Source organism: Balaenoptera physalus (genome assembly GCF_965194825.1).
Source record: "Balaenoptera physalus genome assembly, chromosome: 6".
NCBI classification, from domain to species: Eukaryota; Metazoa; Chordata; class Mammalia; order Artiodactyla; family Balaenopteridae; genus Balaenoptera; species Balaenoptera physalus.
In genome coordinates, this window is record NC_138885.1 from 53170893 (window position 1) to 53196979 (window position 26087).

At 38.1% G+C, this 26087-nt stretch overlaps 1 protein-coding gene across 23 annotated transcripts in view; it reads left to right on the top strand.

The window, feature by feature from the left end:
• PKP4 (plakophilin 4) overlaps positions 1-26087 on the top strand; it is a 248241-nt gene that overhangs the window by 64645 nt on the left and 157509 nt on the right. For 17 of the 23 annotated variants that reach the window (XM_082464927.1, XM_082464939.1, XM_082464941.1 and 14 more), the window contains one exon: positions 13620-13756. The exons of 2 other annotated variants lie outside the window; for them this stretch is intronic. In XM_082464927.1, the coding sequence (XP_082321053.1) occupies positions 13625-13756 (132 nt within the window). In that variant the 5' untranslated portion in view covers positions 13620-13624. Of the gene's footprint in view, positions 1-13618; positions 13757-13878; positions 13976-26087 lie in introns of those variants that run through there. 4 more of the 23 variants (XM_082464936.1, XM_082464931.1, XM_082464930.1 and 1 more) reach the window with 2 other exon arrangements.

A 26087-nucleotide genomic window follows, 5' to 3' on the forward strand; every position in this document is an offset into this window, starting at 1 on the left:
TTCGTGTTTTCATTTCATTTGTTTCCAGGTATTTTTTATTTCCTCTTTGATTTCTTCAGTGATCTCTTGGTTATTTAGTAGCATATTGTTTAGCTTCCATATGTTTGTGTTTTTTACAGTTTTTTTCCTGTAATTGATATGGAGTCTCATAGCACTCTGGTCAGAAAAGATACTTGATTCAGTTTCAATTTTCTTAAGTTTACCGAGGCTTGATTTGTGACCCAAGATATGATCTATCCTGGGGAATGTTCCGTGAGCACTTGAGAAGAAAGTGTATTCTTTTGTTTTGGATGGAATGTCCTATAAATATCAATTAAGTCTATCTGGTCCTGTGTGTCTTTTAAAGCTTGTGTTTCCTTATTTATGTTCATTTTGGATGATCAGTCCATTGGTGAAAGTGGGGTGTTAACGTCCCCTACTATGATTGTGTTACTGTCGATTTCCCCTTTTATGTCTGTTAGCATTTGCCTTATGTATTGAGGTGCTCCTGTGTTGAGTGCATAAATATTTACAATTGTTATATCTTCTTCTTGGAATGAACCCTTGATCATTATGTAGTGTCCTTCTTTGTCTCTTGTAATAGTCTTTATTTTAAAGTCTATTTTGTCTGATATGAGAATTGCTACTCCAGCTTTCTTTTGCTTTCCATTTGCGTGCAGTATCTTTTTTCCATCCCCTCACTTTCAGTCTGTACGTGTTCCTAGGTCTGAAGTGGGTCTCTTGTAGACAGCATCTATACGGGTCTTGTTTTTGTACCATTCAGCCAGTCTGTGTCTTTTGGTTGGAGCATTTAATCCATTTACATTTAAGGTAATTATCGATATGTATGTTCCTATTACCATTTTCTTAATTGTTTTGGATTTGTTATTGTAGGTCTTTTCCTTCTCTCGTGTTTCCTGCCTGGAGAGGTTCCTTTAGCATGTGTTGTAAAGCTGGTTTGGTGGTGCTGAATTCTCTTAGCTTTTGCTTGTCTGTAAAGGTTTTAATTTCTCCATCAAATCTGAATGAGATCCTTGCTGGGTAATCTTGGTTGTAGGTTTTTCCCTTTCATCACTTTAAATATGTCCTGCCACTCCCTTCTGGCTTGCCGAGTTTCTGCTGAAGGATCAGCTGTTACCCTTATGGGGATTCCCTTGAATGTTATTTGTTGCTTTTCCCTTGCTGCTTTTAATATTTTTTCTTTGTATTTAATTTTTGATTAATATGTGTCTTGACGTGTTTCTCCTTGGATTTATCCTGTATGGGACTCTCTGCTTTTCCTGGACTTGATTGACTATTTCTTTTCCCATGTTAGGGAAGTTTTCAACTCTAATCTCTTCAAATATTTTCTCAGACCCTTTTTTTCTTCTTGTGGGATCCCTATAATTTGAATGTTGATGCGTTTAATGTTGTCCCAGAGGTCTCTGAGACAGTCCTCAATTCTTTTCATTCTTTTTTCTTTATTCGGCTCTGTGGCAGTTATTTCCACTATTTTGTCTTCCAGGTTATTTATCCGTTCTTCTGCCTCAGTTATTTTGCTATTGATTCCTTCTAGAGTATTTTTAATTTCATTTATTTTGTTGTTCATCATTGTTTGTTTGCTCTGTAGTTCTTCTAGGTCCTTGTTAAACGTTTCTTGTATTTTCTCCATTCTGTCTCCAAGATTTTGGATCATCTTTACTGTCCTTACTCTGAATTCTTTTTCAGGTACACTGCCTGTTTCCTCTTCATTTGTTTGGTCTGGTGCATTTTTACCTTGCTCCTTTATCTGCCGTGTGTTTCTCTGTCTTCTCATTTTGCTTAAGTTACTGTGTTTGGGGTCTCCTTTTTGCAGACTGCAGGTTGATAGTTCCTGTTATTTTTGGTTATTGTTATTATTTTCTGCCCCCAGTGGGTGAGGTTGGTTCAGCGGCTTGTGTAGGCTTCCCGGTAGAGGGGACTGGTGCCTGTCTTCTGGTGGGTCAGGCTGTATCTTGTCCTTCTGGTGGGCAGGGCTGCATCTGGTGGTGTGTTGTGGAGTGTCTGTGAACTTAGTATGACTTAGGCTGCCTCTCTGCTAGTGGGTGGGGTTGTGTTCCTGTCTTGCTAGTTGTTTGGCATGGGGCATCCAGCACTGGACCTTGCTGGCCATTGGGTTGAGCTGGGTCTTAGTGTTGAGATGAAGATCTCTGGGAGAGCTCTCACTAATTGATATTATGTGGGGCCAGGAGGTTTCTGGTGATCCAGTGTTCTGGACTCAGCCCTCCCACGTCAGCGGCTCAGGCCCGGCACCTGGCTGGAGTACCAAGACCCTGCCAACCACCCAGCTCAGAAGAAAAGGAAGAAAGAAAAAAAAATAGTAAAAGCAAACCTATACAGACAAAATCACCCAAAGAAGCATACACATACACATTCACAAAAAGAAAAAAGAAAAAAAAATATATGTATATATTTAAAAACAAAATTGGAAGAGAGCAACCAAACCAATAAACAAATCCACCAATGATAATAAACACTAAATACTAAACTAAGATAAACTTAAAACCAGAAACAAATTAGACGCAGAAAGCAAACCCCAAGTCTACAGTTGCTCCCAAAGTCCACTGCTTCAATTTTGGGAACATTTGTTGTCTATTCAGGTACTCTTCAGATGCAGCGTTTATCAAGTTGATTGTGGGGTTTTAATCTGCTCCTGAAGCTTCACAGAGAAATTTTCCTTTCTCTTCTTTGTTCGCACAGCTCCTAGAGTTCAGCTTTGGTTTTTGCCCCGCCTCTGCGTGTAGGCAGCGCTCAGGAGTCTGTTCCCTGCCCAGATAGGAGGGGGTTAAAGCAGCAGCTGATTAGGGCTCTCTTGCTCACTCAGGCTGGGGAGAGGGAGGGTACGGTAGTCATAATTGGAATGCGGGGCGAGCCTTAGGCAGCAGAGGCCAGCATGATGTTGCAACAGCCTGAGGCACGCCGTGTGTTCTCCCCGGGAAGTTGTCCCTGGATCATGGGACCCTGGCAGTGGCGTGATGCACAGGCTCCCAGGGATGTATGGATAGTGACCTGCGCTTGCACACAGGATTCTTGGTGGTAGCGGCCACAGCGTTAGTGGCTCATGCCCGTCTCTGGGCTGATAGCCGCGGCTCGCGCCCCTCTCTGGAGCTTGTATAAGCGGTGCTCTGCCTTCTGTGGGCACACTGGGAAGGAATCCCCTTTCCTCGCGCACCCTGAAACAAAGGTCTCTTGCCTCCCTGGCAGTTCCAGACTTTTTCTCAGATTCCCACATGGCTAGCTGTGGCGCACTATCCCCCTTCAGGCTGTGTTCACGCAGCCAACCCCAGTCCTCTCCCTGGGATCTGATCTCTGAAGCCCGAGCCTCAGCTCCCAGCCCCCACCTGTCCTGGCGGGTGAGCAGACAAGCCTCTCAGGCTGGTGAGTGCTGGTCGGCACTGATCCTCTGTGCAGGAATCTCTCCACTTTGCCCTCTGCACCCCTGTTGCTGCGCTCTCCTCCTTGGCTCTGAAGCTTCCTCCCCACCGCCCACCCTCATCTCTGCCAGTGAAGGGGCTTCCTAGTGTGTGGAAAGTTTTCCTCCTTCACAGCTCCCTCCCAGAGGTGTGGGTCCTGTCCCTATTCTTTTGTCTCTGTTTTTTTCTTTTTTCTTTTGCCCTACCCATGTACGTGGGGATTTTCTTGCTTTTTGGGAAGGCTCAGGTCTTCTGCCAGCGTTCAGTAGGTGTTCTGTAGGAGTTGTTCCCCATTTAGATGTTATTTTTGATGTATTTATGGGGAGGAAGGTGATCTCCACGTCTTACTCCTCTGCCATCTTGAAGGTCTCCCGTAGCATCTTTTAATCCCGAGCTCTTTCATGGCATAGTGATCTCAAGGTTCCCAAAGAAGCTGCAAATCCTTTTTAAGGTTTAGCCTCAGATGTTGTACAAAATCACTTCGGCCACATTCTGAGTCATAAGAGGCCATCCCCACATTCAAGGGGCGGGCAGTGGGCTCTGCCGCTTCCTGAGAGGAGCAGCAAAGGGATAGTCCTCTGGAGTTCCTCTGTATGCCCTTCATCCCAGTAAGTTAAATAAGAACATTAGTACAGTTTTAGGGGGGTTTTTTGTTTGTTTAATTAAGTAATTAATTTATTCACTTTTGGCTGCATTGGGTCTTTTTTGCTGTGTGTGGGCTTTCTCTAATTGAGGCAAGCAGGGGCTACTCTTCATTGCGGTGCACGGGCTTCTCGTTGTGGTGGCTTCTTGTTGCGGAGTGCGGGCTTCAGTAGTTGTGGCTCACAGGCTCTAGAGCATAGGCTCAGTAGTCGTGGTGCACAGGATTAGTTGCTCCATGACATGTGGAATCTTCCCGGACCCGGGCTCAAACCCGTGTTGCTTGCATTGGCAGGCGGATTCTTAACCACTCTGCCACCAGGGAAGTCCCAGTTTTACTTTCTTCAGCTCCCCACACCTCTCCTGCTGATATCATGGGGAGTTTCTTTAGGTTTAATCTTCAATTTCCTGAATTATCTGCTTAACACTTGTTTCTCGTGTACTAACCCTTCCCTGATCATATTTATTATTTGGTTGCAGAACTTCCTTTAAAGAGTATTGAAGCCACATTTTCTTGGGTCCTGGTATGTCCTAAAATGCCTTTCTTTTCTTCATATTTGAATAATAATTTTTGGTCAGTACTTAGAAGTTATTACTGTATCCACTGTAGTTGATAAGAGGTTTGATGCCAAACTGATTCTCATTCCTTTGTTAGCCGTTTATTTGTCCTCCATGGTAACATTTACAGTCTTGTCTTTATCCTTGGAATGTAGAAATTTCAATGCATTGGTTCTAGATGTAGTCTGTTTCATTCATTTTATTCACTTATTGGCCCATTTAAATATTAGGTTTCACCTCTGAGAAATTTTCATTTCTTACTTCTTTTAGTATTTATTCTCCTTTCTTCTCTCTTCCTAGTACTGTTGGTAAATAAACGTAACTTCTGGATCTAGTCTCCGGTCTCCAAACTGTTCTTTTATCTTTTTCGTCTCTTTCTCTCTCTCTCTCTCTCTCTTTTTTGGGTGGGGGGATGGGGAGTGGGGTGCTCAGATAGAATTATTTACATCACTCTTATGAAATCCTCTTTTTACAAAAATTCATTTTGCTACTCATTTCATTGATTGAGATTTTTGTTTTTATCCTGTGTCTTCTTTTCAAGGTCTCTGGCTGTTTCTCTTTTCACATGCACAGTACAGTTTTCAATTTTAACACTAAGGATGTTAGTCTACCTATTCCACTTTACTTTTTCTGTTTAGGGAATCTGTCCCTTCTGGGTATCAGTGCTGACTGAGGCCCTGCTCTGTCTGGATCCCTCCTTCTTTGCCTGTGGCAACTGCTTGAGCACGTCCAGGGCAGGGGCCGACTGACCACCTAGTGGCATTGTCTCTCTCCCTTTGATCATCTGGTCACGGCCCAGGCCTAAGAGCCTCAAGTTCTGGGGTCCACTGACTCTGAGCTCCCTCACCAACTGCTCCAGCCTCTCAAGCAGGCTTTTTTTTCTTTTGCGTTTTGGTTTCTTATGGTTATTTTGCCATAGGTCTGCAGCCATTATTTTTCTAGTATGTCGGCACACCAATGGCATTTTTTGACTCTCTAGACTGGCTAATTTTCTTATCTTAAAAAAGAGAAAATGCCTTTTCCGTTATTTCATGGTGTCGTGAGTTGGAAAAGAGCGGAAATGTATGGTCATCGGAAATGTATGGTCTCCATCCAGTCATCCCCCTTCAGAGTTAATTATATTCTTATCCTATTGGTTATCCCCATCCTATCTCTTTTACACCCTTTAACACGCCAGACATCTATATGCTACAAAGGATCCCAAATCCTAAAAAAACTGAACCTATGTTATTTTCCAAAAAGGTTTCCTCTTTTGCTCCCCGTAAGAAATGTTTTTTGGAAAGGTTGAAAATACCAGAGTGCAGTCTGTGTTTATGCAACATAGAATTTTTAGTTTTTATTAACAGTTTTGCAGGATTTACCTGTCATGACAGGGACCATGTCAGCACTCCAGCTGACTCGAAGGAGCATCGTTCACGCCGCACACAGTGCAAGAGGCCGCCTCGAGGTGTGAGCCGTGCTATTATTAACCATGCGTTTCATTTTCAGAAAGTACTGTTGAATAGTATACAGGGTTGAGGGCATTCTATTTTGTAATGTGAGCCCCCTTTTATTGAAATGAATTCCAGACATTTATGAACCATGAAATTGTATTTAGTGTAGCTTTATAACCAGAAATAATTCAGTTCTCTTAAAAATGGATAATCTTTAGTATTTAAGCTATTAAACACTACTGTATTCTGTTTCTAAATACGCTAAATTATTCTGTTTATAAGCTATATGTAATAAAAATTTATCATATGCTCGTTCCACTATATTAATATTTTTCCTTTTTCACAAAAAAATAACTGGGAGAGTGAATAAAAAATATATATATATATATATAATTATAAAAATTCAAAAGATACACATCCGTTAATTACTGCCCACGCCAGGCCAGCACCCCAAAAGTTCTTCATGCATCCTTGTGAGATCACAGCCTCTTCTTTCCCCAAAGAGGTAACCATTCCTCTGGCTTTGGTGATAACCATTTCCTTGGTACCAATGCATGCATCCCTAATAAACATAGTTTTATCTTGTCTATTTTTTAAACTTTACATAAGCAGAATTCTACTGTTTGTTTCTTTTGCGACTTGCTTCTTTTATTCAACATTATGCTTGTGAGAGTCACTCTTGTTACACAGCTGTCGTTCATTTGTTTTATTGCTGTAGGTGAAATACATTGCATGAGTATACCACAATGTATTTATTCATTCCACTGTAAATTGTCATTTGGGTTATTTGCAATTCATGGCTTTCACGAAGAGTGCTGCCATGACCGTACTTATATGTCTCTCCAGGTGTTTGTGTGCAAAAGTATCTCTATATAATCAGGAATGGAATTACTGGGCTGTGTAATACATGTTATCAGCAGCTCAACTAGATAAATGCCAAAATGCGTTCCAAGGTTATGGTTCCCATTTACACACTCGTCAGTAGCCTGTGATTTTTACCATTGTTCCACATCTTTGCCAAAATTTGATATTGATAAAATGTATTGCCATTTTGGTGGTTTTGTGTTGATATCTCATTGTAGTCTGAATTTGCGTTTCTCTAATTACTAAAGAGGTTGAGCAAGTCACTATTGGCCATCTAGATGTTCTCTTTTCTGAAAGACCTATTCATCCCTTTTGCTTATTTTTGTGTCAGGTTGTCATGCATTGATCTTTTGATTGTAATAATAAATCCATAAGTCAAAATAATTAACCACTATATCTAATCCATTCTCTCAAATTACTCTGCTGTTTGGCATATAGCTCCCTTCTAAATAAATTCTTGTCAGGAAATTGAAATTTTTTGGATGAACTGTTTGATTAGAAGTTCAGTATGTAACTATCTCTAGGCTTCCTAAACAGTTGCAGATTTTTGTAATGCTTCTTATTTCCAAGATATTTTTAAACTATAACTGTGAAAAGTATCTAGTATTCCTTTTAGAATTCTAGAATAGACTCCATATGGTACTGAAGGTGTTTTACTTTTGAGGCATATTTCTAATTCCCAGTACTTCATTCTTTTCTTCTGTAATATCTGTTCCAGTTTCATTATAAGTAAAGCAAAGAAACTTATCTTTGCTACATATGATACTCAGTAATTTTAAAAAATTTTTACTCATAATGTTTTGTTCATCTAATGCTTATTTAACAAACTTTTATTCTATATTATTAATATATTGCTTTGAATCAAATTTAAATATTTGTGCTTATTTTCAGTCCTTTATTAGTCTTAATTTGTTCTTAGACATCTTTATTTTATCCTACCAATTTTGAAATGGTTGTTATCAATCATCATAACATTTTCTGAGTGTTCAAAATGAAGTCATGAGACGTGTGTTATACTCCAGATTACTAATGCAACAGAGTGGGAAAAAAATACATAGTCTAATTTATTTCACTGGATAAGACAAAATAAAGTATACTTATTATACTTTGACCAAAAATTATCTGTAAGGAGAGTAAAATGAGTAAATAGAGGAAAATCCAGTATCTAGTTGATCTTCTATCTCAGAAATTTAGTGAAGATGATTTTGTGGATTAGTGTTATCTGTGGTAAAAGGGATTGTAGTTATTGAGTCTTAGGTTATACCTATATATTACATCCACAGCCTGCAAAGAAAGCCTTAGATAATCACACTAGAATGTATGTGGCCTGCATCCTTGAGCAGAAAAATTTCTTGTTAATTTGTAAGAGTTCACTGTAAGACACACACACACACAATATTATGCTAACAGTTTCGCACAAAAGCTTATTTGTGTTCAATAAATGTAGCAGTGAAAACACATAACCGTTCATAGTCAGCTTTCCAAAAAGGGTTTCACAAGGTTCAAAAGAATGCCGTCCAATAGAATGATAAAAATAGAGACCTGAGCAAAGAGGAAATTTAGTAATGAGAGGCTAGAATAGAATGAGAACACAGTTGTAAGAGTTGGTCACGGACTCCTCTGAGCTTTTTGTGTAGCTGAACAGAAGCAGGCAGCACTAAGATTTCCAGTGCCCGTCATTCCCTCAGGAAAACACAGCATCCTGGCCTTCAGGTGCCTTTTTGCACAGAGGTGTGTTATGGTAGACGACATTCTGAAAACCCCTGAGGAGCATTCACATCCATTCAAAACGTAGATGTCGTCATATCCTAGTGTCAACCTCAAGATTCAGAGAACTTTGTTTCCCGATTCTAACACTCACCCAGTGCAGGATGCCTTCTGTACCATCCCTGCTACTTGATCATCTGCACTGTGATTAAAGACCTCTTGCGATGGGGAATGTACCACCTTTGGGGTTAACAGTTTTTGAAATTTTGGACATTTGACTCTTCACTCCAAAAGGAAAGACCTCATGAGCTTGCCCTCATGGCTCCAATCTTTAGTTTTATAATATAATATTAATATATAAATATAATAAAATATAGCTATTAGCCAAATTTGCTTCAGAGTATAAAGACAGTATTAATTTAGGTTAATACAAGTTTATTACAAAACCATTAGTTTTTGGTCTAGCTTTTGGGACCAAAAAGTCTAAACCTGGGAGGTCTAACTTTACTTGTACTTGGCAGTCCTGAAGAGGTCTGTAGACCTTTTGCTTGTCTGCGTGGTCCTTGTCTTCTTCAGGTCACACTTTCTCTTCCTGTTTCATCAGCTGTTCCTCCTGTGTTCTCGGCTAAGCTTTGAGCTCATAAGGAGCGGGAGCTGTAATTCATTTTGTCCTTGTTCTTGCGCCTGAAATCCGTCCTCATCCTTTCATCCTCTCTTGAATGGATACACTTGTGTTCATTCCTGTTAATGTGTCCCCCATAACTGGACATGTCCCAAGGCACCTGAAGAAAAGGTGGTACACTCATCTGTCCCCTTCTTCTTATCACCTTAAATGCTGATATCCATACAGCATAGCATCACCTTGGCTTTGCGGCAGCCTCGATTCCCTCATGGTTCACTCATTCTGCTCTTGAATCTGAAGTGCCTAAATCTCCTCCCCTGTGTGCTGCTGCGCTAAACTAAATACACAACCCTACGTTGATCCCTGGTGTTTTTATCTCATTAGAGGCAGCTCATCACTGCAGTATAGCAGTGGTTTTTGTACTTGAATTTCATCACCTGGTAAATACAGTATTCTTACTCATTGAAGAATTTGAACATGCCTTGTATATTATTATTTACATTATGGCTAAAGTTTTTGGTTAGGGCTGGGCCAAGATCAGTGCTCTCTGGCATTACATTAGAAACCTCTGTAGGTTGATACATTTTGTTCAGCTATTTACAGATTGTCAGAGTCAGCAGTTGACCTTGTGCCAGCCCCATTTCTATGCTGATTATAATACCATAGGGGACTTCTAACACCATACATGCCTCAGCAGAGTCTAGACACACTGCATTTCCACGGTTACAGTGCCAAAGAGAAATTAGACCAGCTTAACATGACTTTTCTTTGGCGTGCCCCTTTTTGGTTCTCACAAATCATCTCTTGGATAAAATCCTTGTAAGAATCTCACCCAGGATCTATGTCTAGCTCTCTAGTTTGTAACATGAAGAGAGTCTACTTTCTTCTTTCCAAAAACAGCAATGGCATTTTCCTGCTTCCAGTTTTCTGGCACCTCTTCCATTCTCTGTGATTCTCCAAAGAGCCAAAATGGTTCAGCAACTTATTTGTAAGTTTTCTCAGGTCCCTAAAATGTAATTGCCCAACTCAGGCAAATTGAGATCATTGAGGGAAGCGCAAGGCCTAATTTCCCACCCTCTCTTTGCTATATAAGTACCTATTGCTTTTTTTTTTCTTTGCTAATGGAGAGAGGTAATACTATTCTGTGACTTTAGTCTTAGCTTGATTCCTTCAACTCCTCAAACTGTTATGAGAACTACAAGTAAGTGAACAGAATACTTTAATAGGTGTATAGCTTGTCAGTATTATGACATCCCTCCTCTGTCCCATGTTGGTAATGGTATTTGGGGACTGTTCCAGAGATGAGGTGTAGAGAAGTGTCTCATCCTCAGTTATGCCTGGGTACCCTGGTCATCATTCTGTATCCCATAGGTGTGATTGCCTGCAATGTCTCCTAGGCTTTGAGGAATCTGAGACTAAAAACATCATACCTACCTATGAAAGTCTCCTCTCTTGCTAAATAGTAGTTTCTTGTACAAATTTATAACCTCTTCACCACCCCTTCCTATCAACTTCAGCATTGTTATTCCACCACTTGTATCTTGCTATACTTTGCCTTGATCTGATTCATATTTTGCTGCCTCAGCTAGATGATGAGCCACTAATGGTCAGTGACCTTGCTTTATGCCTGTATTCCCTTATCACCCTGCATATTACATGGGCAAAGTGGTGTTCAGAAAATGCTCGTCTGATGTCATAGATCTGGAGAGTCATCAAAAAATAAATAGTATGAAATTAAGTGTGGTATACTCACAGTGATGTAATATAATTACAAAAATATAATTCAGTATCTTTCTTGAAACAGTAAGGATGCTCCTATTTTTAGTACAGAATAATTACTTCCCCAGTGATGTTTCTATTTCTCTCTTTTTCAAATTCTCTTTGTTCACTGAAATTTTGCTTCTCTTTTTCTTACACATTGGTTATTTCATGGTATGATATTCTTGATATTTTAAATTTTTGTTTCTTGGCATTATTTGTTTCACTGTTGCATAGTAACATTTTTGTTCTTTGCAACCACCTGCTTATTTTAAGGTGTGTAGTTTTTCAATGGCATAGAGTGCTTTCATATCTTTACTAGCCTTAAATGCAAAGCTAGGATCTTTAAGTGGGGCATTTTTTTCTTCATAGACCTTAAATCTTGTACATAATGAACACTGGCTAAATACAGTTATTTTATCCAGTTGATGATATTTTAAGTGTACTATTTTATATCTCAACACAACATACGTACTAAAAAATAAAGATTGCCATAAAAATCATTCCATGGTGTTGTATGAAGAGTTAGTAAGCTATTTTTGTAAGTGAGGAAAGGGTGGCTCATGTTCAAGGCACTTGGGTTTTGATCCTGGAGCCACTTACTCCAAGTCTGAAGGTCCTCCTCTCACTTGTCCTTGAGGAGACTCTCTTCCTTGCAGATGAGGCTGCACCCCAGCCTTGGGCCCCACAGAAATAAGCGATAAAGAATTTACCTGCTAGACAGTAGTTAAGAATCTGCCTGCAGTGTAGGGGACACGGGTTCGAGCCCTGGTCTGGGAAGATCCCACATGCCGCAGAGCAAATAAGCCTGTGCGCCACAACTGCTGAGCCTGCGCTCTAGAACCCGCGAGCCACAACTACTGAGCCCATGTGCCAAAACTACTGAAGCCCACGTGCCTGGAGCCTGTGCTCTGCAACAAGAGAAGCCACCACAATGAGAAGCCCGCGCACCGCAATGAGAAGCCCGCGCACCGCAATGAAGAGTATCCCCCGCTCGCCGCAACTAGAGAAAGCCCGCGCACAGCAACAAAGACCCAACGCAGCCAAAAATAAGTAAATTAAAAAAAAAAAAAAAGAATTTACCTGCTAGAGCTGGCATGAGAACTCCTCATGGAGAGTCCCATTGGGGGAAAATGCTCAAACTCATCAGACCCATTGTCTATTTCTGCCTATTAATATTGTAGGAATAAAGCAACCACTGGTGGCAACCTAGAACATAACCCCATCTTCACTAATGTGGAAGTCAGGAGACTAAAGAATGAGATGGAGGCTCAGGTGATATGTTCATCTTCCCCTGTCTTATAGGTTATGAGTTTGGAAATAAACAGCAAGCTGATACTGACATTTGAGGGAATGGGGAAAAAATCCCCAGATCATCCTACAGAAATGAACATTGTGGAAGTTGATAAGAAATCAAAATACAACAGTAGAGTCATTTTTAGGAGAAAGCTAAAAGAAGAATGTCAGAAACAGCATTTATGGTCTCAAATGTCCATATACAAGTACACAGGGTAATGCATTGAACAAATAAGGTCTCGTGAGCATCATAGCACTTGGTCAGATTTGCCTAATGACTGTAATGAGACATGGAAGAGACAGTCAGTCCTTCATTCACGTATTCAATTATTTGGAAAACATTGAGTATCTATTATATATGCCAGGCACTAGGCTAGTCTCATGGTATGGTAGACTCTACTCTTGAGGAAACAGGCAGAGAGACTGACAGGTAAACAAGTTATTAAAATATTTACAACATTTTAGGTTACACCTTTTCTACATCTTTTGCAAATTTGTACAAAGTCCATATCAGATCAATAAGTTTCCCGGCAAACATACCACTCTCAGTATGTGTTTATCTTAGGAGAGGCACCTCATCTCCTGCCAAGAACCCATTCTTTTGTCACAAGCTATGGTCCCGAAAAATAAATTCTCTTTCAACACCAGCTCCATAGCCATTGTCATCTTTGCATAATCAGATTCCTCTAAGGAAACCAAGCTAGCTATAATACTCCACCAATGTTATCTTTATTGCTGGTTATTAATGCCTTGCATTTCTTTTAAATACAGCAGAATTTTGCTTATTTTCAAGCCTTTCATAAGTTTTAACCCCTTTTTCTTCTGTTGAATAAGCCTCTTCCATAATCATAAAGCATTTGCACGTTCATATATGTCTTCCTGTGCGTATACTTCTCTGAAAACTGACCCGTATAGCAATCTAGAGTGTTATTACTTTGTTCGTGATAAGAAAATCCTATTTACTTAATGGTTAACTGTTTAGAAAATTCAGCGATTTTATAGCATCTAACAGCCTTAGTGTCCTCAGTATATTTTTGAGTCCCCTTCCCTAACCCTTTCCACATCATTTTTTACTATGATGTTGTTTAAGTATTTCCTCAGTGTTTACTATTATCATTCTTATTCTGGTGTTATTTTTTAGTATTTGGTAGTACTAGCTATACTTTGGCCCTCGATGTTGCCTTTTAGAAATCAGATAGCCGTATGGTGTTGTGATCGTGGTGTGTAGAATCTGTAGTAGTTCCTAGGAACCATCTGCAAACGCTCAGCCCCTGCCTGTTCCTGCCCAGGAGCGGAGGAGAAAGTGTTAACCCTTTGCCTGCTTGATTGCAGGAGGAATGCCAGCTCCTGAGCAGGCCTCATTGGTGGAGGAGGGGCAACCACAGACCCGCCAGGAAGCTGCCCCCACTGGCCCAGGCATGGAACCCGAGACCACAGCCACCACTATTCTAGCTTCCGTGAAGGAGCAGGTACATCCTCTGATTTTAGACTTTGCAATTAATTATTTCTTCAATGCCTTTAAAAATTAATCTTTGGATGTGTTTTCAATTTGTCTAACGTCCTTGACGCCTTCACGTTTTCTAATTATAAGGTGTTTACATCCCTGAATACATTGGGATGACTGGCAGGTAGAGCCGCTCCAGGTGCCAGTCAGAATCGGAACATGCAGGATACTTGTGCGTCTGCAAGTAAGGACAATATCGGTGGTCATCGGTGTCTCTTGTCTCGCTCACCTTGCAGAGTGTGTGCATGCACGCCAAGCTTCATAAAGCGTGTTTCACATCACTGACTTTTCTGTCAGGACTCTGGCAACTTGAGGCCTGTGATATCCTTAGATCTGTTGAACGTTTTAACATAGGTATTACATAGGGTTGTCTTGGTGATTTTTGGATAAAAGGCTCTATTTGTTGTGTTTGTCTGAATCAGAGTATACTCATTTTGTGAGCTAATGTTCTAAAACTTGTCACACTGTGCCAGTTTGCTTAAATGTCCTGTTTATGTTGATTTTTTTAAAGGCACTTAATACTATTTATCCTTCAAACCCAAGTAGCCTTCTAAATTAGATTTTTATCTGGTGGGCTTAGAGAAATTGGGATTACTGGTTTTAATTGTTTAAGATTTAAAAGCTTAGTAAGGTGAGTGTAAATGTAAAGCTCCAGGGAGACTTTTCTGCCCCCTCCCTCGAAAAACAAGCAAGCAGACAAAAAGTATATGCCCTCCATGAGGGTTATTTTGTTGGAGATAATCTAATAGTAAAATCCTCTTTTAAAATCTTATGATTAAGTGACTGGTCTTTTTTTCTCAAGAGATACAAGCTAGATGTTGAATGTAGGCTGGAATTATTTTTTGAAAAATCAGTATCAGCAGCTCAAATGACTAATGATGACAAAGAATGAAGGCGTGTTGAAAACTTCATTATTTTGCTGTTTGCTGTAACTTAAAGCTGAGTATGTGTATGAAAGATTGCTCTAGAACTAGGAGATGTGTTTGCCATTAGAGCTGTACTTTCAAGAAAAAAATGATTTCACAACTTACCCTAGTAGCAATATGTCAAAATATTTTTTCATTCCTCACAGAAATTTGAAGTTTTTAAACATTTCACAAACTAGGACTTTGAGAAGACACAAGAAAATTAGTCAGTATTGTTTCTGTTTTCCACTAAACTATAGATTATCTAAGCTTCTGTCACCTTTAGGGAGGAAAAAAGGACTCTTTCTTCATAGTTGTTGAGATTTGACCCAAGGATCTATAAAATGAAAAGGCTCTGATTTATTCACGGCTCTTAGCTTATACTGTGTTTTGGTGAAACATGATGGTAAATTTATCAAAATGCCCAGAACTAACTTAAAACCAGAAACTGTGTTCAGTAGGCATAGCAACAGGAACTTTTGTGTTTGTACCTTGAAACCAGATAACCCTGCATGTTGAAGAAAATTGGAAACCTATCATGATTTTTGCCCTGTAATTCCTTGACGGCCTCAGATGACTTCAAAATTTTATCTTTTGGCAAAGAATAGTATTCTGAATGGATGTTTTGTGGGAGAAAGCAAAAGGGGTTCTGGTTTCTTGAGGTAACCAAAAAAAAAATACAGATATTTGTTATTTGTTAGAATTATCATATGTCTCCCACTTTATTTAGTTAGTGGGAAGAGATACTCTTCTATTCTTGTTCTAAGAATTTGAGTCCATTAATATACATTTACAGTTTTCATTCTTAATTTCTTTGAAGATTGTCAGTGTTCATTACTCAGTACTTTAATCATTCAACCCAAGACACCATATCTATCTCTTGTTCCAAGATGTTTGCCTGATTTTAAATAGCTAACTCTAGTTCCCATAGGATTTTTGTGGTACCAGGCAAGATACTCTAATTTCTCCATAGTAAAAATTTCTTAGACTTTCCTGAAATATGTCACTCACTTGTGTCTGTCAAATGAGACAGAGCACAGAAAAGTTAGCTAGGAATAAGAAAGTTAATTACTATTACCTTATATATTTGATTTTAAAATACTAGTCATCATGTCAGTTCTTAGTTTCATTAGACTCAAATGGAATAGTTAATTTTAGATTATGTCCTTGGTCATGTTTTGTATCAAAAGAGCAATATTCTTGGGTGGGATGTATAATTATAGGAGAAAAAAAAAAGGGTGCCTCATTTTCATAGCCATGAGGTGATAGGATCAGCTCCGCTCATCTCAAAGAACAGACCTTGTTTGGTGGCAGCCATCTCTCAGGAAGGATGTTTCGTTCGGGTGCAGAGACCCCTTTAGCGCAAGGGGGGAAACGGCTGGGTTCCCATCATGGCTCTACTACTTATTGTGTGATCTTGGGAAAATTATTAACCTCTCTCTGCCTCAGTTTCTCATCTATAAAATGAGGATAATAATAGTTATTGAAAACATTAAATTAACCTGTGCAAAATTTTTATACTGCCTGGCACTTAGTAAATGCTCATAGTAAAGGCTAATATTACTATTATCATCATCTCTGCATAAGAAGAAAATACCCTCCTTAAGAGAAGCTGGTGGTTCTCCTTTTAAATATGTATCTATAGGGATTGAGTGACACTTCTTTCAGGACACTGATATGAAGACAGAAACTTTCTGCATATTGAGCCATGTTTATGTTGTGACAGTATTTACTTCTGCATGGCATTAAACTTTCCAAACTTCACCGTACTGGTCTCACCAGTTAAAACAGCTTTATGTATTTATTATAAGAAATGGAGCACGTGAAAATAAATTTTATTAACATGCTGATGTAGTACAGCCCCCAAACATAATGTCAAGACCCTTGGTTAAAGAAGTGGAAAGTAATATATTTCAACATGCAGCTGAATTTTGAGAGGAGGGGGTCTGTGTTCTTCTTGTAAATTACACCCAAGCCACTGAAATACCCCCCGGGTAATTCATGGTAAGTAGTAGGGAAGGGAAGTGACCAGTAGCAGTCTTGTTAACAAATCATTAGTCTGTTAATATCTGAAATTGGATTTAGGATGTCATAGGAACAATGAAATCTTCCTCTACTGGGCCACACTTTCCCTAGGATCCTCCTGTGCCAGAAGCTGTTCCTTATTTCTTGACAAAATGCTGAGATTCACATTCTCTCTCTTTTATGAAGCGATGACCTTTCACATTGATGTCAGTCACATAGATGCATATATGTGCAGTTATAGAAAAAGTCCTTGCTCTTTTGCAGATAGAAAGAAGGAACCTACTTCTGTTCAAGTGCTACCTACCTCTTTCATGAAGCCATGTTCACCCCAGCCTGAAGTCACCTCTCTCCTGATCTTCTTTAGCACTTCATACCACTGCTGTGACTCTTATCATATGCTCCTTTGGATGATACAATAAAAACCTACCTAAGGATAGAGCTGTGTTTTATATGTTGCTTCACACACATGTTACAGGCCACTCCTCGCCTGGGCCCTTGAATATACTAGAGCTGCAATAAATGAGTGTTCAAGGAAGGAGTAGATAAATAATGCTGACTATCAGATCACTTTGTCACCAACTGGCTGTTTTGTGAGGATAATGGAATCTGTTGCCACATTCATAGAAACATTACTAAGCAAGAGAATCTCACAGACAGCACTTAGAAAACTAGTTACCCAGCTGTACATTCTTGTCTTTAAGACAATTTGAATTGCACTATATCCATATTGATTTAGAAATTAAATCTGATCTCTGCATGGAGCAAAAATAAAAACTTTATTTCATATGGATGGTCAAGTAATGGCATAGGTGTTTTGTAAATATGAAATAAATTTATGTTCCATCTTCCATCTGTCTAACTTAGTTGAAAATTAAGTGTAGGGAAGGAAAGGATGTGGTTTATCTTGGTGATGTCACAAAATATCCACCAGCATCATGTATACCAGGTAATCACAAAAGAAATGCCGTTCAGTTAAGGATCATGCTTTAAGAGAAATAAAAAGCCCATGGGAATAACAAAATAATGCGATCCTTGGACTGGAATGTAAAATTACAGGAAGTATGTTGAACTTAAGCTACCAGTTGGTTGTTGGCTGTAATCAGGATCATCATTTGGCAGTTTCTACTGTTCAACTCAACTCCTAATGAAAATCCAGGAGTCCAAGATGAATATAGATGTTGGAAACACATTTTTTTGTATCCTGATAGTTTTCAGGCTAACTTGAGAATGATCTAGTGCCTAGCTTAACATCTTGTAAAAGAAATATGGCCAAATGCGGTGCCCTCAAAGAGCCTTGCCTCCTCCTGTGAAAACCTTAGACTAAAGTGATTGATTCGTCCTTGAAATGGACAGCACGCCTTTGGATACAGAGGAATTGGAATTTGATAAGACATTGACTCATCCAGAAATTCGCTGCCACCCCCTGCAACTTAGATGTGTCAGCATGCTAACTTCACAGGCTCAAGGAAGCAGTGAGCCAAGGGCCACGAGCAGGCTATTACTATCAATTGGGGAAGTATATAGTAGTCTTATAATTAATAGACTGTCATCCTGGATTGTAGAAACACTCTAAAAGACCATATGGCCAATCCTGGATAGGGTTAAATACTTTTCATAGCTCTATAAAGGTGCAAGTTGATTTTCATTCTATAAAACCACACATGTAATATTTATTACACTCTTTCATCTTCTGTTGTAAAGTTTCTTGAATAATTGAGACCCCTATTTGAACTTGGCCTTACTCCCTAGGTGCTCTAACTTCCATTGTTCTCCCACAAACCACACCCTCTTATTTTTGGTTTATGATTTAAGAAGTTTGGAATCCAGATTTAAGATTGAGGCCAATCCAGATAGCATGAAATGGTAAGCAAAGAATAGATTTGGTAAAACATGCTAATTTTACTCCTACTCTGGTGAAGTCCTAAATTAGATACTGTGTGTAGTTCTTTTGTTACCTTTGATGAGTGAAAATTGCAGTGTTCTTCACTTGTGAGGCTTTCAAAGAGAATACCACCTCTCAAGATAATATCTGACTTTGTGAAAATTACAATTCTACCTTCAGTGTGTCCATATTAATTTAAGTGATATTTAAATATCACAGAGTGAAATGAGAGTCATTAGAGATCCTTAATTTTTGAAGATAAAAAAGGAAATTTGGAGCCCAACTGTGTCCTACTGATATTACTTCATTTTTACATGGATATGTTAGCTTCAGTAATTACACACCCTTTCCTGTATGGCAGAATGCCCAGAACTGAACAAATTCCAGTACAATTATTTACTTTATTTCTCTGAAACCGAAACAACTCAACTGTTGTACACCTGCCTTTGCAACTTCCTTTTATTTGGCCCCTAAGTTTATTTACAATGAAATAGTTCTCCCTGACACACCTCAGCCACATGCAGAAGACAGAATTTTTACTTCAGCTGTAAACAAGCACAGTTTGTAGCTTAGCTAAAAGCACTGTACTGTAAGTACAATTCCTGAAACTTCACGTTTTTCCTTTTAGTAACTTAGTAATTTTTCCTCTTGGTAACTGAATTATCCTGGCAATTGTAATTATTGTGTAATGCATAGGGAAGTCTTCTGTGCCTGAACTGCGTCATCAAACACAAGGTAAGATTGGATCTTTTCTTAGTGACTTCTGTGGGATCATCAAATTTTACAGCTTTACCTCTTTAATATTATGGAAATCAGGTTCAAAATGAGGTCAAGTGGTAGAGGTCTTGTGACTGTCTTTGACCTGGATTCAAGAATTCTTAACACTGATGCTTGGTTCTCAAGAGATCAGTCCTTTTAAGTTGCATGTGACATGGTCAAAATTTAACGTTTCTCTTCCATGTGTTAATGATGTGTAGCGTGTCCCCCACTTCAAGTATCTCTGTGGTTAAACAATACAAAAGAGTATAGCCAACAGATTTATTCAGTATTTGAGTGTACAAAGAAAAAAAATTGTCCTTAGATTGCCAAGTTAGCTAACAACAAGCATATACACTTTTACATCTGCTCATGTTTTCCAGTAGTCTGATCAACTGGACCTGTGAGCACAGTTCCCAGGCTTACCTATCCCAGGCATACATTTTGAATAACTGAGTTTCTGTTCTGTTTGATTCCATTGGAGACATCTTTTTAGGTGTATTGACACTATAGGTGGTTTGTTTTATTTTACTTTGTTTTTCTTGAAGAGCTCTTACATTCCAGGAATTTGAACAGATTCTGTCTGGCTCTTCACATATAGCTGAATTACACTTGCAGACATGGAATGCATAGTAGGTGCCCCCAAAGTATTTATTGGGTAAATGAACTGAGAATGTAAAAATGCTTACTATCCCACTGTAGTTGTTTTACACTTGCTTTTAACTAGATGAAAAATATTGATTGAAAGCCTACTGTGAGCAAAGACTGCCCAGGAAAGAGGCGGGAGGGATGGTAAGGAGACCTATAAAGATGGTCTGTTTCATACAGTTTCTACCCTCAGAAGAATGCAGTCACAAACCTTATTGTATATTTTTATGTGTGGTAATTGGCACATAATGAATATTCATTAATTGGAACCACAAAATCCAGGAATATATGTACTTTTGCCCCCTATTTTAGTTAAGCAGCCTATAGATATGTATTGTATTATGTCAGTTTTATGTAAATTTGTTAATTTAGGCATTATTAACTTTAATTTTTACCACTGAATTAGCTTTACCTTTGGTTAACATTTGAAAGCAATAGAATATTTTTCCTTTATTAACACTTAAAGTCAACCCCGACTTTGCATGTTTAAAACAATAATTTCCTTTTCAGTTGAATAACTCAGTTCACAATTCCTATTCAGAGTTAAATTATGAATATATGGAATAATTTTTCCCCTGTACGTGCAAACTATATGCTACTAAGTGTGAAATGAGTGACTGCTGAGTTGATGAGATTAAATGGGTGACAGGATTATTCAGCGTTGAATTCTCTATGCTGCATGATTGTTCTTCTTTTTAGAGTCACTTCTGGAGAGAAAAATACTTCAGAAACATACTTTTTCCCTCAGGAATAACCCTAAAGTTACTCCATAGCTATAGCGAAACAGCCTGTCTTCGTGTTTATGTTCTCAGTTTCTAAATTGCCGTTTTTGTTACTTTTGCAGAAAGGGATCCATACGGTCTTACTGCATCTGTTTTTATTTTATGCGTGTATTCTTTCCAGAGTGATCGGATCTACTTGTACCTCAGCAAAGTAATTTAGGTTTTGATTATTTCATTTTAGTCATTCCTAAGAAAAATTATTTAAAATGTAAAGTTCTTTTCAAGTAATGGAAAGATAAATCTATGTCTTAGCTTATAGACTCTTAAGAGTTTTTATGTGCTGAAACCTTAATAATATAGGGATTGAAAATAATAGAAACACTCTGCAAGCAAATTGAAAGAACACATTATTGAAACATGAAGATAAATGCATGTTATAAAGTTAAATTCTATATAAAGCATATTTCAGATATGAAAATGGCTATCATAAATTGAAAGGTAATTTTCTTAGAATTGAAATCTCTTGGCTCTTGAAAGAAAATTTAATTTTCCTTTAAAAATTGGAGACCTAGTCATTTCAAATTTGTATTTTAATTTGTAGACCTTTACATATGAAAATTCCTATAAAGCAGCACGACATCAGAAAAGTATTCATCATGTGGTATTATCTACTGTAATAGGCATATGTCTGATTTATAAGTTTTCCTAAAATCATTCCTAAAGCTTAAATCAAGATAAAAGTCCTCAGCCACTGAATATGGCCTTCTAATAAGCTATTCTGGGGGAATCAATTCTTACTATTTCCTCTATATTTAGCATCTCTGCATCTGTTATTCCTTTACAAATTGCATCAAAAGTTGAGATAAACCATCATTTCTCCCCTTTGCAAAATATTTTCATAAATTGTTTTATTAATAAAAGAGTAAACCTGTCTTGCCCAAGTCCAGAATAAATTGGCACCTCCTTTCTTCACTCATGACCTTAGCTACCGCATATGTTTCTTGCTTAAAAGCAACAGTTGTTGGAAGGGGGCAAGCTTACTGGAGCTTTTCTCTTGCACCCATTTTATCATTTGTTTCTTAATAAGGTGAATATTGTTTTTTTTCTGTAATATAAACAGTGAACAGCAGGATCTTGATTTCTCTTTTAGTTAGCAAAGTATAATGAAAAAGTGAATTCTTATTATTTTGTGGAAAAATATCATAGTAATTGCTGCTGTTGGCATTATTCTCAGCAGATTGATTAGAAGATTTGATGGTCTGTAGGTAAGAATATGAAATTTATATTTGTATAGCTGTGGATACTGAACAGAATGCTCTTTCACTTAGTTTATTTGATCTGCACTATGGAATAGGGAAAACATTTTATTCATGCAAAATATTTTATGCATGCAAAACTTGTATTTGGTTGAATTTCTTTTTTAAATTTTGTAACCCTTGATAAAACTTCTTTTGAGTTCCCATTAAAAACCCTGAAGACACTCACCCTATTGTCAGAGTTGGAGAGGAGTTCTACTATAAGGACAATCGAACAGGATTGAGAAGACTGGTCAGTGGATTATCTATGCTAGGTCTTCCATTATAAGGACAAAGACCCCAGTGGATTATCTATGCTAGGTCTTCCATTATAAGGACAAAGACCCTACATTGCTTTTATTGGGCTTGCCAGCTTTTTGATACAACCAGATTGCTGTCTCTTCTCTCTCTACCACCACCCCCACCACTACTACTACCAGAAGCAAATGAAAAATTTTAGAAAAGATTTTAATTAAAACCTTGAATTATGCAGATAGTTATTATTACCCCCATTTACAAATGGGAAAATGGAAACTCAGGAAAAGTTGAGTAAGTTGCCCACACTTACACAATTAATAAATAGGGCATCTGGTATTCATATCCAGGCAGTTACAGTCTAGAGATGCATACTAAACAGTTAAAATCTACAGTGGAGTCAATAGAGAAAACTGGATACAGAAGAAAATCGAATCACTGATGTTGATAAGATTATTTGAGAAGTTATCTTGGAATATGGAGGAAAAGAACAAAAAGGATATGATAGATGTCACTAGACATGGAGACCGTAGAGGATAAATCTAACATAAGCATTGTGGATGTTCCTGAGAAATATTTTAGAATAACTGGAGCAGAAGCAATACTTAAATATAATTTTAAAACAGATTTTCTAAGCATAAAATAAAGTCCTGAGTATACAGATTTGAAGGGGTCAGCATATTACAGGCATCACCTATGGAAAAGAGACCTGTCTAGGAATAACTTTGACAAAATTTTGTATTTACAAAGATAAAGGGGGAAAAAGACTCTACAAGAATGCAGATAAAACAAATAGTTTATCTGCAAAAGATAAAATCAGACTGACATATAGCTATAGCTTGGTGTAGAGCATTGTATTTAGAGTATTGAGGGGAAAAAAATGCTTATAGTCCAAGAGGTTTATACCCAGCTAAATTGTCTTCCATGTGTGAAGAATGAAAAAGATACTCTCAGACATTCAACTCATGTTGAATGTGTTGAACTCATGAAATGTGTTCACTCTTGTACCCTGGTACCCTTCACTAGTTGAAGATGTGTTCCCTTCAGAGAGTAATCAAATTTAAGACTCAAGAATGAGAAATTTATGGTATAAAGTAACTAGTGCATCATCTCTTACTCAATTAAGATTCCAAACCAGGAATCAAGGGTTATTATGTGCTATCAGTTAGATTTTGCAGTTCTTCTCCAGTGCTTTCCTGCTTCTCATGGTCCCCAATCTATATACTCCTTCAGGTAGTTCAGATGGATATGTTACTCTGGTGACTGTCCCTATTAGCCATTGGTACTATTTTGATTCACTCCTGATAACAGTAGGTAAACTGCTTACATATTTTAGATACTCCACAGGGAGAATGCCCAGTCAATGTAGGGTATCATTTAGACATTTAGTGGCGTTTTTCATTGTCCCAGCGCTTAAAATGTTTTGCCACCTATAAACTTATATTGAATGTTTTGAGTCATGGTTTGTTGGCTTATTGGATCTGCACAGACAAAAAGAAAAAGAAAAAAAAAAAAAGAAATCTTCAGTTTGAGCTGGGAACAAATTCCTATACATGTTTTTATCTTTGTTGGATCTATGCGTGCTTTAATTGTGTTTAAAACATCAGTGTTGGTAATATCATCTTAGTTATGTTAAGATATATAGTCACTTAGAAAAGTCTTGTAAGGAAATTCCCAAAGGTATTCTGGACTATGAAGAATAGAACTGTTTCCTTAGCACAGGACAAGGTAAGCAACAGGAGTTTAGTAGGTACCTATCAAATGAGTGAATAAAGTGAATGCAATCTGTGCAGAGTAATTAGAAATGAGAAAGGAAAAACAGGGAAGGGAGGTATTTGACATTAACAGACAGTTGACAGAAGAAGGGATATAAATAACTAAGGTACATATGAAATAATATTTTTAGCTCACTAGTAATTGCAGAAATACATATTAAAATAATGAGACTATATCTGCCTTTCATATTGGCAACAGTTAAAGATTAAAACGGTGTGAGCATAGTGATGTTAGGGATTTCATGCAGTATCGGTGAGAGTAAATTGGCACAACCATTTTGGAAACCACTTTGGTCCAATAATTCCAATTCTAGGTGTCCAGTCTAAGGAAATAGTAAATGTTAACACAAAAATATTAGTCATAGTGATGTTTATAACATCTAAAAATTGGCAACAACTTGATTGTCCAATACAAGTAGAATGATTGCATAACAGTAGTACACAAATATGATGGGCTTTACACAGCTTAAAAATCACACTTCTAAAGAATTTTTAATGACAGGAAAACTTAACAATACAAAGGAAAAAATAAGGCATCTAACCATATATGTACAAATTTGCTATAGAAATAAATGCATATTTGTGTGTGTGTGTGTATACACACACACACACAAATGCATGTGCACTCATTAATAAAAACAAGAGACACTCCCAAATGTTGAGTAACTATCTTCAGGCTTTCTCCCTTGTATTTTGCAAATTTCCTTACAAAAATCATGTAATGCTTAATAAAAATTCTAAAGCCATAAAATAATGTGACTGAGGTTTTTGGAGTTTTCAAAAAGATAATAATAAAAGGTTACCGTAGACTAAGGTTGACACAGAAGGAAAGGAAAGAAGTAAGTGTATATAAGTTACAAGATGTGGAAAATTTGTCAGATGACTCATGGTTGCAATGGAAAATTTATCATGGCTGTGATGGCAGTCTTCAGATAGGGTATCATGGCACAGTGGTTAAGAGTAGGTGCTCCCATGACTACCCCTGGCTATGCCGTGTGACTTTGAGCAGGTGACTTCAGATGGAGGCTTCTGTGTCTTCATTTGTAAAATGAGGATAATGGTTCCAAGCTTACTAAAATAGTGAGTACTCAGTAAAGGTTCACTGCAGTTGTTATCCCTGAGATGATACGTAGAAAGCTTGTGGAAGCATTATGTTCTAGCCCGGGGCCACTTAGGAAGGACCTGCATCCAAACTGAAGAATACTCAAAGGCAAGGGCCGAGGCTGAGACCTGGCCCACTGAAGGGGTTCCATCCAGAGGACCAGGCAGAGGTTATATGCCTTAGGGCCCTTATGGCGTAATGCCGACGAAGCTGATGGGAGGAGCCAACATCTATCTGGACCCATGGAGATATGGTTTTGTCATCTTACAGTGATTCTGCAAATCCAACTCTTTGCAGATATCTTTACATAGTATATTCAGAAGTCTAGTTAAGAGATTGCTCAGATATATCTTTACCAGTTGCCTTGGAGGGCTTTTCTACAAAGTATCATTAAGTAAGAAAAGGAAGATGCAGAGAAGTGTACCAAACACCCATTTTTTTGGATTGCCCCACTGCAGGATATAAACTCCAAGGATGCTTTCCACTATATTCCAGAGCTTAGAGTAGTGTCTGGTACTAATCAGCTCTCAGTACTTGTTGAAAATATATTTGTTGAAAATGTTTGTGTATTCATGGAAAATAAGTAGGGAACAAAACACAAACATACTGGTGCACATCAAACTCACATTCATTACCTAGGGATGGTGAGGGAGGAAGTAAGAAGCCCCTTCCCCCAAAAACAGAGTAGGAGGGGGATATAGATCCAAAGTAAAAAAAAATAAAGTTTCCTCATGACACGTGTATGAAAGTTTATAGCTGACCACTTTTTCCCTTCCATTAGAAAAATCAATTCTGCCCAAAAGTGATAGTCATAAGAGATTTGTTCAAAAATAGATGTTTGTTTCTAAAGTGAAACGGTGGTCCTCGCATCTTAACCAGGACCACACCACACTTGGGCTTCCTTTGCTTGTGCAGACATCCGCCTCTCCAA